This window comes from Carassius carassius, chromosome 38 (assembly GCF_963082965.1).
Source record: "Carassius carassius chromosome 38, fCarCar2.1, whole genome shotgun sequence".
Lineage (NCBI taxonomy): Eukaryota > Metazoa > Chordata > Actinopteri > Cypriniformes > Cyprinidae > Carassius > Carassius carassius.
The window spans coordinates 20,330,936-20,344,729 of NC_081792.1; the positions used below are offsets into that span (position 1 = coordinate 20,330,936).

The 13,794-nt window shown below is 37.0% G+C and overlaps 1 protein-coding gene across 5 annotated transcripts in view; it reads left to right on the plus strand.

Annotated features, from left to right (window-relative positions):
* LOC132119537 (histone deacetylase 11-like) overlaps nt 1-13,794 on the plus strand; it is an 81,873-nt gene that overhangs the window by 37,377 nt on the left and 30,702 nt on the right. For 2 of the 5 annotated variants that reach the window (XM_059529592.1, XM_059529590.1), the window contains exons 1-6: nt 10,281-10,510; nt 10,975-11,035; nt 11,195-11,343; nt 11,823-11,923; nt 13,204-13,230; nt 13,597-13,713. In XM_059529592.1, the coding sequence (XP_059385575.1) occupies nt 11,001-11,035; nt 11,195-11,343; nt 11,823-11,923; nt 13,204-13,230; nt 13,597-13,713 (429 nt within the window). In that variant the 5' untranslated portion in view covers nt 10,281-10,510; nt 10,975-11,000. Of the gene's footprint in view, nt 1-10,280; nt 10,511-10,974; nt 11,036-11,194; nt 11,344-11,822; nt 11,924-13,203; nt 13,231-13,596; nt 13,714-13,794 lie in introns of those variants that run through there. The other 3 variants (XM_059529593.1, XM_059529591.1, XM_059529594.1) reach the window with 3 other exon arrangements.

Genomic DNA, 13,794 nt, shown 5'->3' on the forward strand with positions numbered 1-13,794 from the left:
TTCTTTCACTGGACTTAGGCTATTAATTCATTCCCTTGTTTTATTCAGCTGTGGCCATGATGTAATTTGTTATCGTTGTTTCATTTCTAAATAAATCGAAACAGACAGTTTGTGAACAGTTTGTCCATTTTAAACGTTAACCTTTATTTGTGTCCATTTGAATGTTATATATTTTAGGCCTTAAATTTACAACGGACAATCATCAGTAGCCCCTGCAAGGAAACCCCAGGCGTCAGAACAGGTCGACCCGCGCCACAGCTGACGAAGCCTTCATTCTGAATTAAGACGTCTTAATTGAGGTAAGAGCAAACTTATGTCCAGCTTGTATTGATGAAAGTGTTTGTTAAATTAGGGTTAACGTTAACTAGAGAAATATCGAACAGGTTATCAGTGTATCCTCGCGGCAGTGTTGTACGGAGTGTAAAACATGATTTGTGGACAAAAATACATTTATAATGATCCCGTACTTGTTTCTCATTTTATGACTTCGTTATAATTAACGTTAGTTAAGAATTTCTTCATTTGACTTAATTCGTTCCCTGTTTTATTTAACTGTGGCCACGTTGTATTTCGTTAAAAACAATTGTGGTGACATTGTAGTTTACCTCATTTGAATTAAAACGAATTAAAAATTTAGTACAAAATGGCAACGATTTAACTTACCGAAACAATTTTATTTAACGTTAGAAGATGAATTAATGAGTCAATGATGTTTTCACTGCCATACTGTGCACATTATTGCCACGTGTATTTAACATTACTAAACTTTGGGGTTTTATTTGTTCATTTGATTGGGTTATAGGCCTAAATTTACACCTGACATTCATCATTAGCCCCTGCAAGGAAACCCCAGGCTCGGAACAGGTCGACATGTGCCACAGCTGATTACGAAGTCTCCGTTTTGAATTTAGACGTCTTAATTGAGGTAAGAGCAAACTTATGTCCAGCTTGTATTGATAAATGTTTGTTAAATTAGGGTAAACTAGAGAAATATCAAACAGGTTATCTGTGTATCCTCGCGGCAGTAATTTTTTTTAACAGAGCTTCTTAGTGATTTTAGTCCCATCTGAATGTGCCATCTCAATAATAATTACGGATGATGTCATTAAAGATTACGGTGACTTTTACCTTCTGTTAAAACGTCTGGAAGAATTACCTCAGGTAATACTAATCCCGTTTGAATAGACCAGCTGTAAATATGTATGTAAATATTCTGTGACTTCCTATTTAAAAGTGCTTAAAGCATTTAGTTGCTTTCTAGGTGGTTTGTATAAAAAGCTGTTATCAGGACTGCAAACTCGTCAGCTTTATGAATATTTCCGTTTTGGATCCAAAATAGGTTGTTATTGTGATTATTCCAGATAATCATAATTATGAGCATGCTTGGTTCTAGAGTCATTACAGTTTGTCTAATTTTTTGTGTGTGTGTCTTGAGACTTCAAATCAGAAGAGAGGAGCAGCTGCTTTGCTTGGACTCCCATGTTACTTAAAGGAGGATCTCAGCAGTTTCATCCGTGTCTGTGAGGTATGAGAGCTGATTTCACTATGACATGGGGAAACTTTTGTCAGTTATAGAGAGAGCTCACACAAAAATTAAATTTTATTCACTTAAGTTGTTCTAAACCTGCATGAAGTACTTTCTTCTGAAGAACATGGAAGATATTTTTAAAGGTTTTGGTAATGAAACAACTGATGGTCACTTTTGAATTCCAAATATTATGGGGAACAGAAACTGTCTGGTTGCCAACATTCTTTAAAATCTCTTCTTTTTTGTTTAACAAAAGAAAGTGATGAATACAGATGTAAAACAACTTGAGGGTAATTAAATTAAATATCATGTTCGCACACCCCCTACTCTGCATATTTTGCATGTCTCTTTTTAACACACCTGATTCAGATAACTAGCTCATTAGAAGAGAGCTATGTGCATGAACTGTGTTTCAGTTGAACAGAAAATATTTTAGCAGAGACCGTGGCCGACAAACGCAAGTCAACAGATACAGGTTAATATTAACCAACTACAGAAACATGCCTGACAACAGTAGTGACAGAACAATACCCTTACAGTGGTTTCACACTACAGTGGCAAAGCTCAGCCCAGTGCTACTGGCATTGAGAGTAGGGTTGGGTGTCAAAAATTGGTTCCATTTTAGAACTGGTTAAATTTCCAAGAACCGGGTATTCAGTAATTAGTCTCCATAATGTTATTGTAATATAAATTACTAAAATCTTGCTGACAAATGATCAAAACCTAAGATAGTGGCAAAGTTTAAAAATGTAAATTTAGTATTTTGTGTTAAAGTAATTAGTCTTTTAATGTCATAAACTGATTCTTTTTTGTTGGTAAATAGTTTAATATATATTTAATACGCTATTGCATATATTGGTCTGGTTTTGAGAAAAGTGATCCAGTCGAGTACTACACAAATTATATTGTCATAAGATACATTTTTCTTCAGGTAATCATCAATGTTGCACTTGTCATTTTCACACAGGGTAGCACATTAAATTTGGTAATGTAACAGTACATGCTCAATTACTAATATCTTTGTTCATTATGTTCTTAGGCTGACAGTTCAAAAGATGCTACAAAAGAAGTTGATGTTGGCATTCTCATCACTGAAGAAGGGAGGAGCAGCAGAGCATTGCTAGAAGGGGAGATGGTGGATGTTGCGGTGGTTCTGGAGGAGAAGATTGTCAAACGTGAACTTGGAGATGTTGCTAATGCCTTTGCTACACTCATGTGTCTTCTTTACTATCTTGACATAGACTATCCCAAGTGACTGAAGTACACATTCGAGTTGATACAAAAAGTGTTCATGGGCATCGGCAGTGGTAATTGTTTTGCGAAAGTTAATGGACTCCACAACAGTTTGTTTCAAGACAACGTGTTGTGGCAAGTTAGCCTAGTTAATGTCAGCTATAAAGTCTCAGTTGGTATTATTGATTTGTTAGTTACACCAATATTTACTGTTTGTACGATAAAAGTTGCATCACACCACCATTTTGAATGGTTAAAGTTTAACATTTGTTCTAAAATGCCATTGAGTTAAAGGGTTATTTCACCCAAAAATGAAAATTGTTATTAATAAGTCGCCCTCATGTCGTTTCAAACTCGTAAGACCTCCGTTCATCTTCAGAACACATTTTAAGATATTTTAGATTTAGTCCGAAAGCTGTCAAGAGTGTCAGCCATGTTAAAAAAGTTAACAGCTTAAGTCATTTGTGGATTAATGCGTATTGGAGATGCGAACCGTTTAAAATGTTTCAGTTCAATTTGGTGAACTGGTTAAAAAATTCTAACTGACCCTGGATTATTTTGATGTTTTTCTTACCTTTCTGGACATGGACAGTATACTGTACACACAGCTTTAATGGAGGGACTGAGAGCTCTCGGACTAAATCTAAAATATCTTAAACTGTGTTCAGAAGATAAACGGAGGTCTTACGAGTTTGAAACGACATGAGGGTGAGTTATTAATAACAATTTTCATTTTTGGGTGATCTATCTCTTTAAGCTAACAAAAAAATTGTTAGACAGTTTCTGAAATTGTTAGAAACATGAAATTAAAACTTGTTAGTTTTAATTTATTTTAATTTTTTTAGATAATTGTTTGACAAATGTTATATGGAAACTTATTTTTCATCTTTTTTAGATAAATTTTTTTGGCACATATGTTTCATACTACTTTGTTACATATGTAGCTACAGTAAATATGAAATATCAATGTTTTTATACCAAACAAACTAATACTAAATGGCATGCTGTCAACTTTGAAATAAAATACATTGCATGTTCTTAAATGTCCATTCTGTTTTTATGTGGTACTGTAGAAAATAGAAACTTGAGTTGTGCGGGCAAATTTCATAGTTCAGCCAGTTGAATGAACTTAACATTACTAGTGAGATGAACTATTCTTGAAAAAGTAACCTGGCTGCCTTAAAAATTTAAGTTAATTCAACAAGACGCTTAGTTTGGCCAATTTGTATTTAGTTTGCACAACTTATACTTACAAGTTTATTTAACAAAATGCTTAGTTCAAACAATTCAATGTTTGTTGGTCTCACTACTTTTATGTTGTTTCAACTTGAATTTAAGTTGGCACAACTTTCTCATCTAGTTGGGCTTACTAAAAACTTGTTGGTTATACAAAATATACAGTTGATTCAGCTTCACATTTGTTACCCCAACTATTAATTCTAGGTTTAGCCTATTTGTATTTAGTTTGCACAACTTATACTTACAAGTTTATTTAACAAAATGCTTAGTTCAAACAACTCAACGTTTGTTGGTCTCACTAATTTTATGTTGTTTCAACTTGAATTTAAGTTGCCACAACTTTCTCGTCTAGTTCGGCTTACTAAAAACTTGTTGGTTATACAAAATATTCAGCTTCACCTTTGTTACCCGAACTATTAATTCTAGGTTTAAGGAACTCTAATATATGTGTAAACAACAAATGTTTTTTAGCTTATTGAACTCAACATTTTAAGGCAGCCAGGTTACAAATTATTTTAAGTTGAATCAACTTATTTTTTTTTTACAGTGTAGCTTTAAAGGGATAGTTCACCCAAAATTTAAAATTCTGTCATTAATTACTCACCCTCATGTCATTCCAAACCCAAAAGACCTTCTTCGGAACACAAATTAAGATATTTTTGATGAGATCTGAAAGCTTTCTGACCTTCCATAGAATGCAAAGTAACTACCACAGTCAAGGTCCAGAAAGGTAGTAAGGGTATCATTAATATAGTCCACGTGACACGTGAATTTGTGTTCATAAGATAAACGAAGATCCTACGAGTCTTTATAGGAACTCCTTATGTGCTATATTGATATCTATGTCAGTATGAGAAAAACACACACATCCACTGTGTTTCTAAATATTTCATCAGTCTCACAAACAAAACCAAGCTGAAAATGACATTTGACTCCACAGCTGTGAATAATCAAAGAAAAGGCAAATCATTAGGAGAGTGAAACAATTGATTGCAGGACTAAGAAAAAGCCTTAAGCCCCTAGAATCAATGCTGACAGCGCTACACTGAAAACGGTAATCAACATGAGAAATCTATTAAACAAAATGTGTAAAACAACAACATATCCACAAGTTCCATCTTGGATATTGTAGAACATTGCAAAGCAAATATTTAGCTCAGGCACTGTGAGTGTGGGCAGGCCTTATAGAGGGGTCTCATTGTTTCATGATCACGTCATTGTGTTGTAGCAGTAGGCAGTGGAGTTCAGAGCATGGTACAGGCAGGGTTGGGATGGGAAGACAGAAGCTTGCTTGACAAAGCGTTGGACTTTACTCACCCCCAGCTGCCAGCTCCAAAATGCTCCAAATGTCTGTGACAGCCTGTGGCATTTAATATCAACCACTCTGATTTTGGCTGTCCAAATTTTAGTCAGTTTAATTTTAGCAATGCTATAGAGACTATTTTATGAAAAGGACAGCATCTCCACTACTTTTGTTGGCACTGGGTTATTATTTGAGGGTGAAGCTGTCCAGGAGTGGTGTGTTCATTTCAAAAGAGAATAAATGCAATATTAAAAATGTCCTGATAATTTGGAGACCCTCTCAAATGTGTACAACTATTAGTTCCTCATATTAAATCTGCCTGGTTGAGCAGTGTTCAAAGAGTGTGACCTTTTACAAGTAGGTAGTGGTAAGTGTTGTCTTAATACAGTAAGTAATATTTTAAAATTGAATACTTTACTATAATAAACCTGGCCAAAACAGTATGTGTACAGAGTAGTATGTCTGAATGTACAGTATTGATAAAACAGTGGATTTCCGGGTGACCTACTACTTCCGGTGAGATTCTGAAGTGTGCATCCAATGGACCCTTTTCTATCCCATGAGACCATTGGAGAGGATTTGTCAATGGCAGTGAAACCTAAACCTAAAATCATTTATTCAGCCGATTCATTCAAAACAATGAATCATTTAGGAATGCCACTATCTGTTTCTTGGAGACAACAAACAGCTAGTGGTGTTGGTGCAGTGGATAAGACATATGTCTTTGGCGTGAGAGACCTGGGTTCGAATCCACTGTGAGACACCAATGTGTCCCTGAGCAAGACACTTAACCCCTAGTTGCTCCAGAGGCGTGCGACCTCTGACTTATATAGCAATTGTAAGTCGCTTTGGATAAAAGCGTCAGCTAAATGAGTTAAAGTAAAGCTAATTCTCTTTGTTTAGAACTATTTTGTTAATCAACGTTAAATCACACTCATCATGCTTTATTCTGAGTATCAGCATGGACAAACTTTTGTTTGTGTGAAATTTCTATTATATAACATATATCAGTCACAGTATCTTTGGACATGCTCTAGCAAATAACGTTTAGCATCTGTCTTTGAATATTTTGGGAAACTTTTCACCCCTCATGTCTGTGGTTGACATATAACAGACTCCTTCAAAACTCCAAAAAGCATGGCAAATCCCACCTGCTCTTTACTATGTTTACTTAAGGATCATGTTGTCACTGTTGATCTTGGGGATGATTTGACTGCAGATGGCTGAGCTTTCTATCTAAAATCTCATGATCTCCTTTAGTATTGCTCAACATAAATCAAAGTGTTCTTTCACTCGGCAGAGATAGTACCTTTACTTAAAGATGAGGTCAAGCCCACCGAGCATAGCTTCCTTGCTCCAGAATGTGATGAAAATGCAAATCTCAGTTTTTAATTATGTATGCGGGTAACATATTTAAAACTAGCATATTTGACATAGTATCCTCAATTCATACATGAAATAAATCCCCAAAAGAGTCCTCCATAAACCTTTCAAAATTATTTATTTAGCATAGCTAGATCCAGTGCATATTAGAGAAAATAAAGCTACTGTACCATAACATGGTTTAAAATAAATAGCACCTTTATATGATGTCATCAGAAGATAATCACTTCCTCGAGTCTCTATGGACCCCTGTTTATTTTTTTATTATCCATTTGTATATTCTACAAAACGGTAGCAAAAACTAGTTAATTATTCCCTGGCTATCCTTAGCAAACAAAGCCTCAGTGCCATAAAACAAAGATAAGGGTCTGTTAACTAACCAGAAATTGTCATAACCTGGATTTTTTTTTACGTTTTGCTGAGACAAAACAATTCAAGGTCAAACTAACTCGTACCATTCTGTGCTGAAATGTTATAGTTTTATCCTGACAGGCCCTTCTAGAATGACAATCAGATGAAGTAAGCTGATTTTTAACTCTTTAGCTGTCAGATTGTGGAGTACAATGATCTAATCAGGAGTCAGAGACTAAAGCCCGGGACACCCCAAGCCAATGATCGGCCGTTTGCCATCGTCGGGCTGATGGGAAGCTAAGGTCTGGCTAGTTTGTTTGGTGTGTTCCACTCGTCGGCTGTCTTCGGGCTCACATCGGCAGCAGTCGTGGCTGTCGGCGAGAGTGAGAGGTCTGATTGGATGTTCAGTTTAGCGAACGAGTCAGTGCCAAGAATTAAAGCGAAAGTGATGAAAACAAGCATGTGAATGAAGGCGGTACATACATAAGGCTTTTTAAATGTTACGTGATCTTTCCCAATCATTCTAATACTTAAAATTATTAAAATGAAGTTATTAACCTTACTGATATTCAAAATGGTAAGCAAACGCTGCTTTGTTTACATTTCATACAGTATATCTGCATTTATCTCATATATCTTTGTTTCGGTTCCTCCTTTTGAATGACGAATATATACTATTAATAGCTGCTGATATGAACAACTCGCTCCTCTCACGTATGCGCAGAACGCATGTGTTAGTTTGCCGTCGGCTTTATTCTGTGCGGTGAGTTCCAGCGCAGCTTTTACTGTCGGCTTTCGTCGCCGCTAGTTCTTTGAAGTTGGCTTGGTGTGTCCTGGCCACAAGGCTCATTCTCAGTCCAGTGCTATCATATTCCTGAATGAGAAGACATTCCTTTATCTTCCTCCTAGCCCTGGTGCATTCAAACCCTACATTTTAAACAGAGCCATTTATCACACTACTCTGTCACAAAGAGCTTCCAGACAGAACCTGGAGAACAAATGATTCATATTCCATGCAATGCACTGATGGCAACCTTTTATGTTTATGTCGCTTCATAGATGGATTGCACCAGCCCTCGGTATGAGAGTTATTCCCTACTTCTTTGAAAGATCTTAAAATGGGTAGAGTTCACACCCACAAACTATTGAGTTTGTTTGGTCAACCTTTAGAAGTATCTCAGTGTGAGACTCCTGGAGGAAAGATATACAGCAGCAGCAGCAACAGCAGCTGTATCTCAGAAAACATCATGAGTGGCTCTATGGAACGACTTGTCCACACCTTTGCAGTCAACAAAGGAGCACAAAGCCTGGAACATCCACTGTAAGAACCAAGCTGCTGATGATAACATGGACGGTTGCTGTCTTCTCTCTTTGACTGTCGTCATGGAAACTGATCAACCGGGAATCGGAGGCCAGGTAAAGTGTCTGCTTGCCTCCAGCGAGCCATCTGAAAAATGACAAAACAGATGTTTTACAATCATCCTTCTCTGACAAATGCTCCAGTTAGATTTCAAAAGATAATCAATTATAATAATTAGAAGCAGACTTTGGTTAAGCTGATTGATTTTTAACCTTCCATCTACTTAAATGTGTAATAAATGAGTATAACAATTGTTCACTTTAAATTGATGACTATATCTTTTCATGAAGTTTCTTGTGGATTGTTTCTTGAATGTATTATCATAGAATTGGTCTTTCAGAGAAACAGAAAGAAAATGTAATTAAATTTGATGTGCCATGTTTGACATTGTGCATACTAAAATGACATTTTAAAATGCCATACTAAAATTGGTTCTTGTGTGTCATTACCAAATGCAACATATCAGCGCAGAATCCACCCAATTCAAATGGAATCATAAGACTCAAAATATTAACAATTTTTATTGTTCTTTGTGTTGTTATCTGTCCATTTGCTGCGGGGCCCAGTGTGGCTGCACCAGTTGCACCTCCCTAAGGATGACCCTGAGTCACTCAGTCACAAGGACTTAAATTCTAGATGCACAATGTATAAAATTTGCATATTTAAATGACTTATCAAACTTTCTAAGGCGAGGCATAAAAAGAGGCAGAATTCTTTGAGAGACTAAACAGGATGTCTCACATAACCAACAGAACAGTTTGATGGGGGCAGAAGTGTGCAGCTTTAGAGAGAAATGCAGATGAATCAGGCTGCATTATGAAGGGGCCATGAGTGTATAAATTATATTCACCTAAGGACCTGGTCAGTTTTCATTGCAGAGATGGAGATATTTCTATACTCTCAGTTTCTTCAAATAAAAAAAACAGGCAAGTCTGAAGTCTCAATTTATGCAAAAATATTCCATTATAGAAAGAAGCTACTCAGGCCATGCCATAGGCTGCCTCAGCTTCAAAGAGCAGCCACAGTGAGACTGTACTTTGTGGGGAGTGCAAAGACCCATTACATTACATGCTAGCAGTGGGAGTCTTTAGATTACCACAGCCTGTGAAGGAATTAGGATACTGATAAAACTGCTAGCAATGAGGGCAGGGACGCACACGTTGCCGGGAATTCTCTTTTATCTATTGTAGTCTCTTACGTAACGACTGGATAACGGTTTTTACTCACGGGTTACTCTGAGATGGAAGAAAACAGCTAGTGAGTAAGAGATACAGCTTCCCTTCTCACATCTCTGAGACTGGGGTAATGACGTCATTATTGCACAAGTGCTACACGCACAGATATTTTTAGTAACTGCAACTCTGGGGACAGCAGTTAGGAGACATGTTTACCTTATGAAATAAATGAGGTGAAGTACAAGTTTCATCTCTCATGAATTATTGGAATTATGCTTATGTGCATCAATGCAAATGCATAGATTAAAAATGAGACTATTAGTTTTTCCTGACAGGTTCTTTCTAAATAACAACATCACATTTTGTTGTCCTCAGCTGAATTGGCTCAAAGTTCCTCAGCTGGAGTGGTTGCAGGTTTATTCTGAGAAGAAGAAAAAAGTTGCAACTAAAAGTGCAACTAAGCACTTTTCCATGTCTTGTTGTTGATGTGAGCTGTTCAAAGGTCAAATAGCTCTGCCATGAAACTATATAAGTTCTATGTTTCTGATGAATTTTCAATGCTGTCTTGCATGATCTTTTACTTTTAATTATTATTATTAATGGATATTAATTATATTAAATTGTGAATTTTTGTCCGTATTCGTCTAATTTTAACTCTCATAAAATCTAATTTTAGAAATTTCAGAGTTCAGCATTGTTGTCAGTATGACGTAGTAAGGAGCGCGTGCGTAAGGAGCGCAGCCAGCTGCTCTTCAGGAAGGAAGGAACTACACGCAGACGATTTAAACGTGCGCACAATCCTCTTCTCTGCAAATGTTAAAGAGAAACAACTTTTATTCATTAAAAGGATTGATTCAAGTGTTCTGTTGCTAATAAAAAACGCTTAGACGACGAATGATTTCATCGTAGAAATAAGAGAAATATAAAATGGCTAGCAGGTGAGTCGTGACGATTTCACTTGTATTTCCCCCCAAGCAAGTCAAAAAGAAATTGCCTTTGTAAAGTTGAGTCCGGTTGTATCTTTCAACGACTATTTGACACGTAGCTTTTAGTCTATTTTGTTTGTCCGGAGACTTCGGTAAGGATACAGTATTCTAAAGCGAAAATATTTCCTGCACAGTGGCGTCTTCCAAATTCTTAGCGCGCCGGCGCAAGAGAGGCAAGGCACTCTGGGGTGTGTAGTTTTTGTCATTGAGAACTTCAGGGATAAGCTTGATACTACATAAAGAAAAAAAAGATTTATGTTATTAGAAACAATACTATTATTATTGCCATTATAATATTAAAATCTGTATATGAATGCCAACCATAAAACAAAGCAAATACAGAGTCCTTACAGAAAAACAATGCCACTCAAATAGTGACTATTTTGCATTAATGTTGTTATTTGATGTGTTTCAAGCTAAAAACTGATATGCTGTGGCCACAATGTCCAAAAAAGAAGATTCGAGAGTAAAGAAAGGGTACGTATTGTTTTCAAAACATTTCACAGCAGGCACATGCTGTCATTTTTCCACATAAGTAATGTTGTATAATGGGCATTCAATTTTTTTATATGCTTATATGTCTTATATGCTGCACATGAGCATGATTATTAACATTATATATAATTCTTTCTACAGTTCTCACCAAACTGAACTTTACGCAGAGGTCCCTTCAACATGCCTGCCTATTGTCTATTCCCCAGAGTACAACATCACCTTTATGGGTCTGGAAAAGCTGCATCCCTTCGACGCTGGCAAATGGGGCAAGGTCATTCACTTCTTGAAAGGTGTGCAGCAGCGCTGCAGGTGCAGTTTAACACACAGGCACTCTGCCCAGTGTGTAAGGTGATCTATGAAATACAATACGAATGGACTGAGGAATCAAAGAGCTGTACAGGAATGGAGAGGGAGGGGGGAGGGTGTATAGGTGGAGGGATGTAGAAAAGGATAGAGAGAAGAGCAATCAGTGAGGCAGAGATAATGAGGGAAGCTGAACTCCCTTCGGGAACAGGAGCAAGAGGATGTTGACTTCTCAGTTGCTGCTGCAAGGTCAGGGGCAAAGTGTAACTCTGGCAGATCTTCAGATAAATTAGTAAGCGGTGCAAGCTCTTTTCCCTCATTAGTTCACTTAACGGTAAAGAACGTCTACAGTTCATAATACATTTTTGCTGAGCTTCCACGGCTCACCATGTATTTTTATTCGACTGTCAGATATTCATGTTCATATTCATTGTTGCTTTCATATGATTCATTGATTTGTTTCCAGAGGAGCAGTTCATCACCGATGAGGTCATTGTTCTAGCCCGGGAGGCCAGCGAGGCGGATCTTCTAGTGGTTCACACTGCACGTTACCTGAACAGACTCAAGGTAGGGATGCAGTGTCTGCTGTGTACGTGCCCTGTGTTATCACTTATTTTCCTGGCACCCATAATTCCATATACTGATGGCAAAAGGTTACTATAAGCAATACAAATAGCCAATTATAAAAACAGCATTCTGATTATCTGATTGGTTTGTACTTTACCTCAAACAAGCTTGCTATAAACATATAGTCTACTTACTGTAGATCTTCTAAGAGATCAGTGCCAAAAGAAGAATCAGTTTTAATCTATCATTGCCCCATTATGACTGTGTGGACATTTGCTAACATATCAAAAAGACATCTAGACTTCTCATTTCATCTCACCAGCAATGAGCCAGTGACTCACAGAGGAAGTGTACAATAGCAAATTGCACTGGATTACTCAGAGAAGGCCTTTTATTTCAATCCAAATCAATCAGTTCACAGTCTTCTGCAAAGATTGCAGTCTGCCAAGAGGCTCTAACACACCCGTGAGTCAGTTGCCCCATCGTGCAGTCTGCACAGTCAGAACAGTTTAAAGGAGCAGTTCACACATAAATAAAAATTCTGTAATTATTTACTCATCCTCGTATTTTTCACTGTGTGTGACTGATTGCACAGACGCTATTGGAAGAGAGCTGCACAGGATGATGACATCACTGAATCGTCAATGAACTGACTTTAGCTGGAAAAATTACTTTTATTGTCCTCTTGCATTATTGACAAACTATTTTTACAATCAGAGCCATGAGGACAAAAGAAAAATGTACTTTCTTGCTGTTTTGCGGCGTATAGCCCTTTTATTGTATCAAATTCAGTTGAATTGTTTTTGCTTTGGTGCCATTTTTTCAGTACAGACACATTGCCGCTGAAAAGCAACACAGTAATCCTGTCCTGTCCTGCCTCAAATGAAGATCTTGATTAATCAGAAAATTGATATTTTTACCCAGCCCTAGCAAGAATGAATGACATAATACATTATGGCATATTCAGATGTGGTAGGGTGTGCAAGAGAACTGATGATTCTTCAAAATTTTTCATTTTGTGTTCATTGAAATTGATGTAGAATCACATGAGGGTGAGTAAAAAAAATGACAGTTTTATTTTGGGGAGAACTTATTCCATTCAATGAAGCATTCGATTATCCATATGTGAATCTATATTTGTTGACGCATGTGGTACTTGAATCATTACTTATATTGTAGCTGAGTGTCGCTGCTCTCTGCTCACTTATGACGTGCAGCTACTTCATCACCCTTTAAATCGGCTCTGTGTATGTATTGTCTTTTTCCCTCAATGCATGCAGAACGCTATCTTGGAGGGCTCCAGAGAGGTATCTGAGTTCTACTATGACCGAATATTTTGTACTTGCTTCATTAGCACAGTCTATTTATCCTGCTTTAACATTTTGCCACCAGTTTGCATTTCCACTAAACTACCCCATGTATCAAATATTTTTCACTCTCAGAGCAAGATTGGAAACCTGATTTATTGTACAACTCTCCATCATCCCCTCTATAGATTTTCTGTTTTGATTTCTTATATTTACAGCATGAACTTTTTTTTTTATTTGTCACAATATCCAAGTAGAAATTATGTCACAATATTTGTTCATTATAATTAAGAAGTCATAGTAACTAATTTAGACCCAGAGAAGCATGAACCTTGAAAAATGTCCATGTGATTTCTTCCCTCTCAGTGGTCGCTGGTGGTTGCCACCATCACAGAAATCCCACCTCTCCTGTTCCTGCCCAACTTCCTGGTACAGCGCAAAGTTCTAAAACCTTTGAGAACACAAACAGGAGGAACCATTATGGTAGGTTTCAAATATCCATTTTACCCAGAAATGTATATATGGAGATTAAAACATGCACAATTTATGAATTCATACTGAACT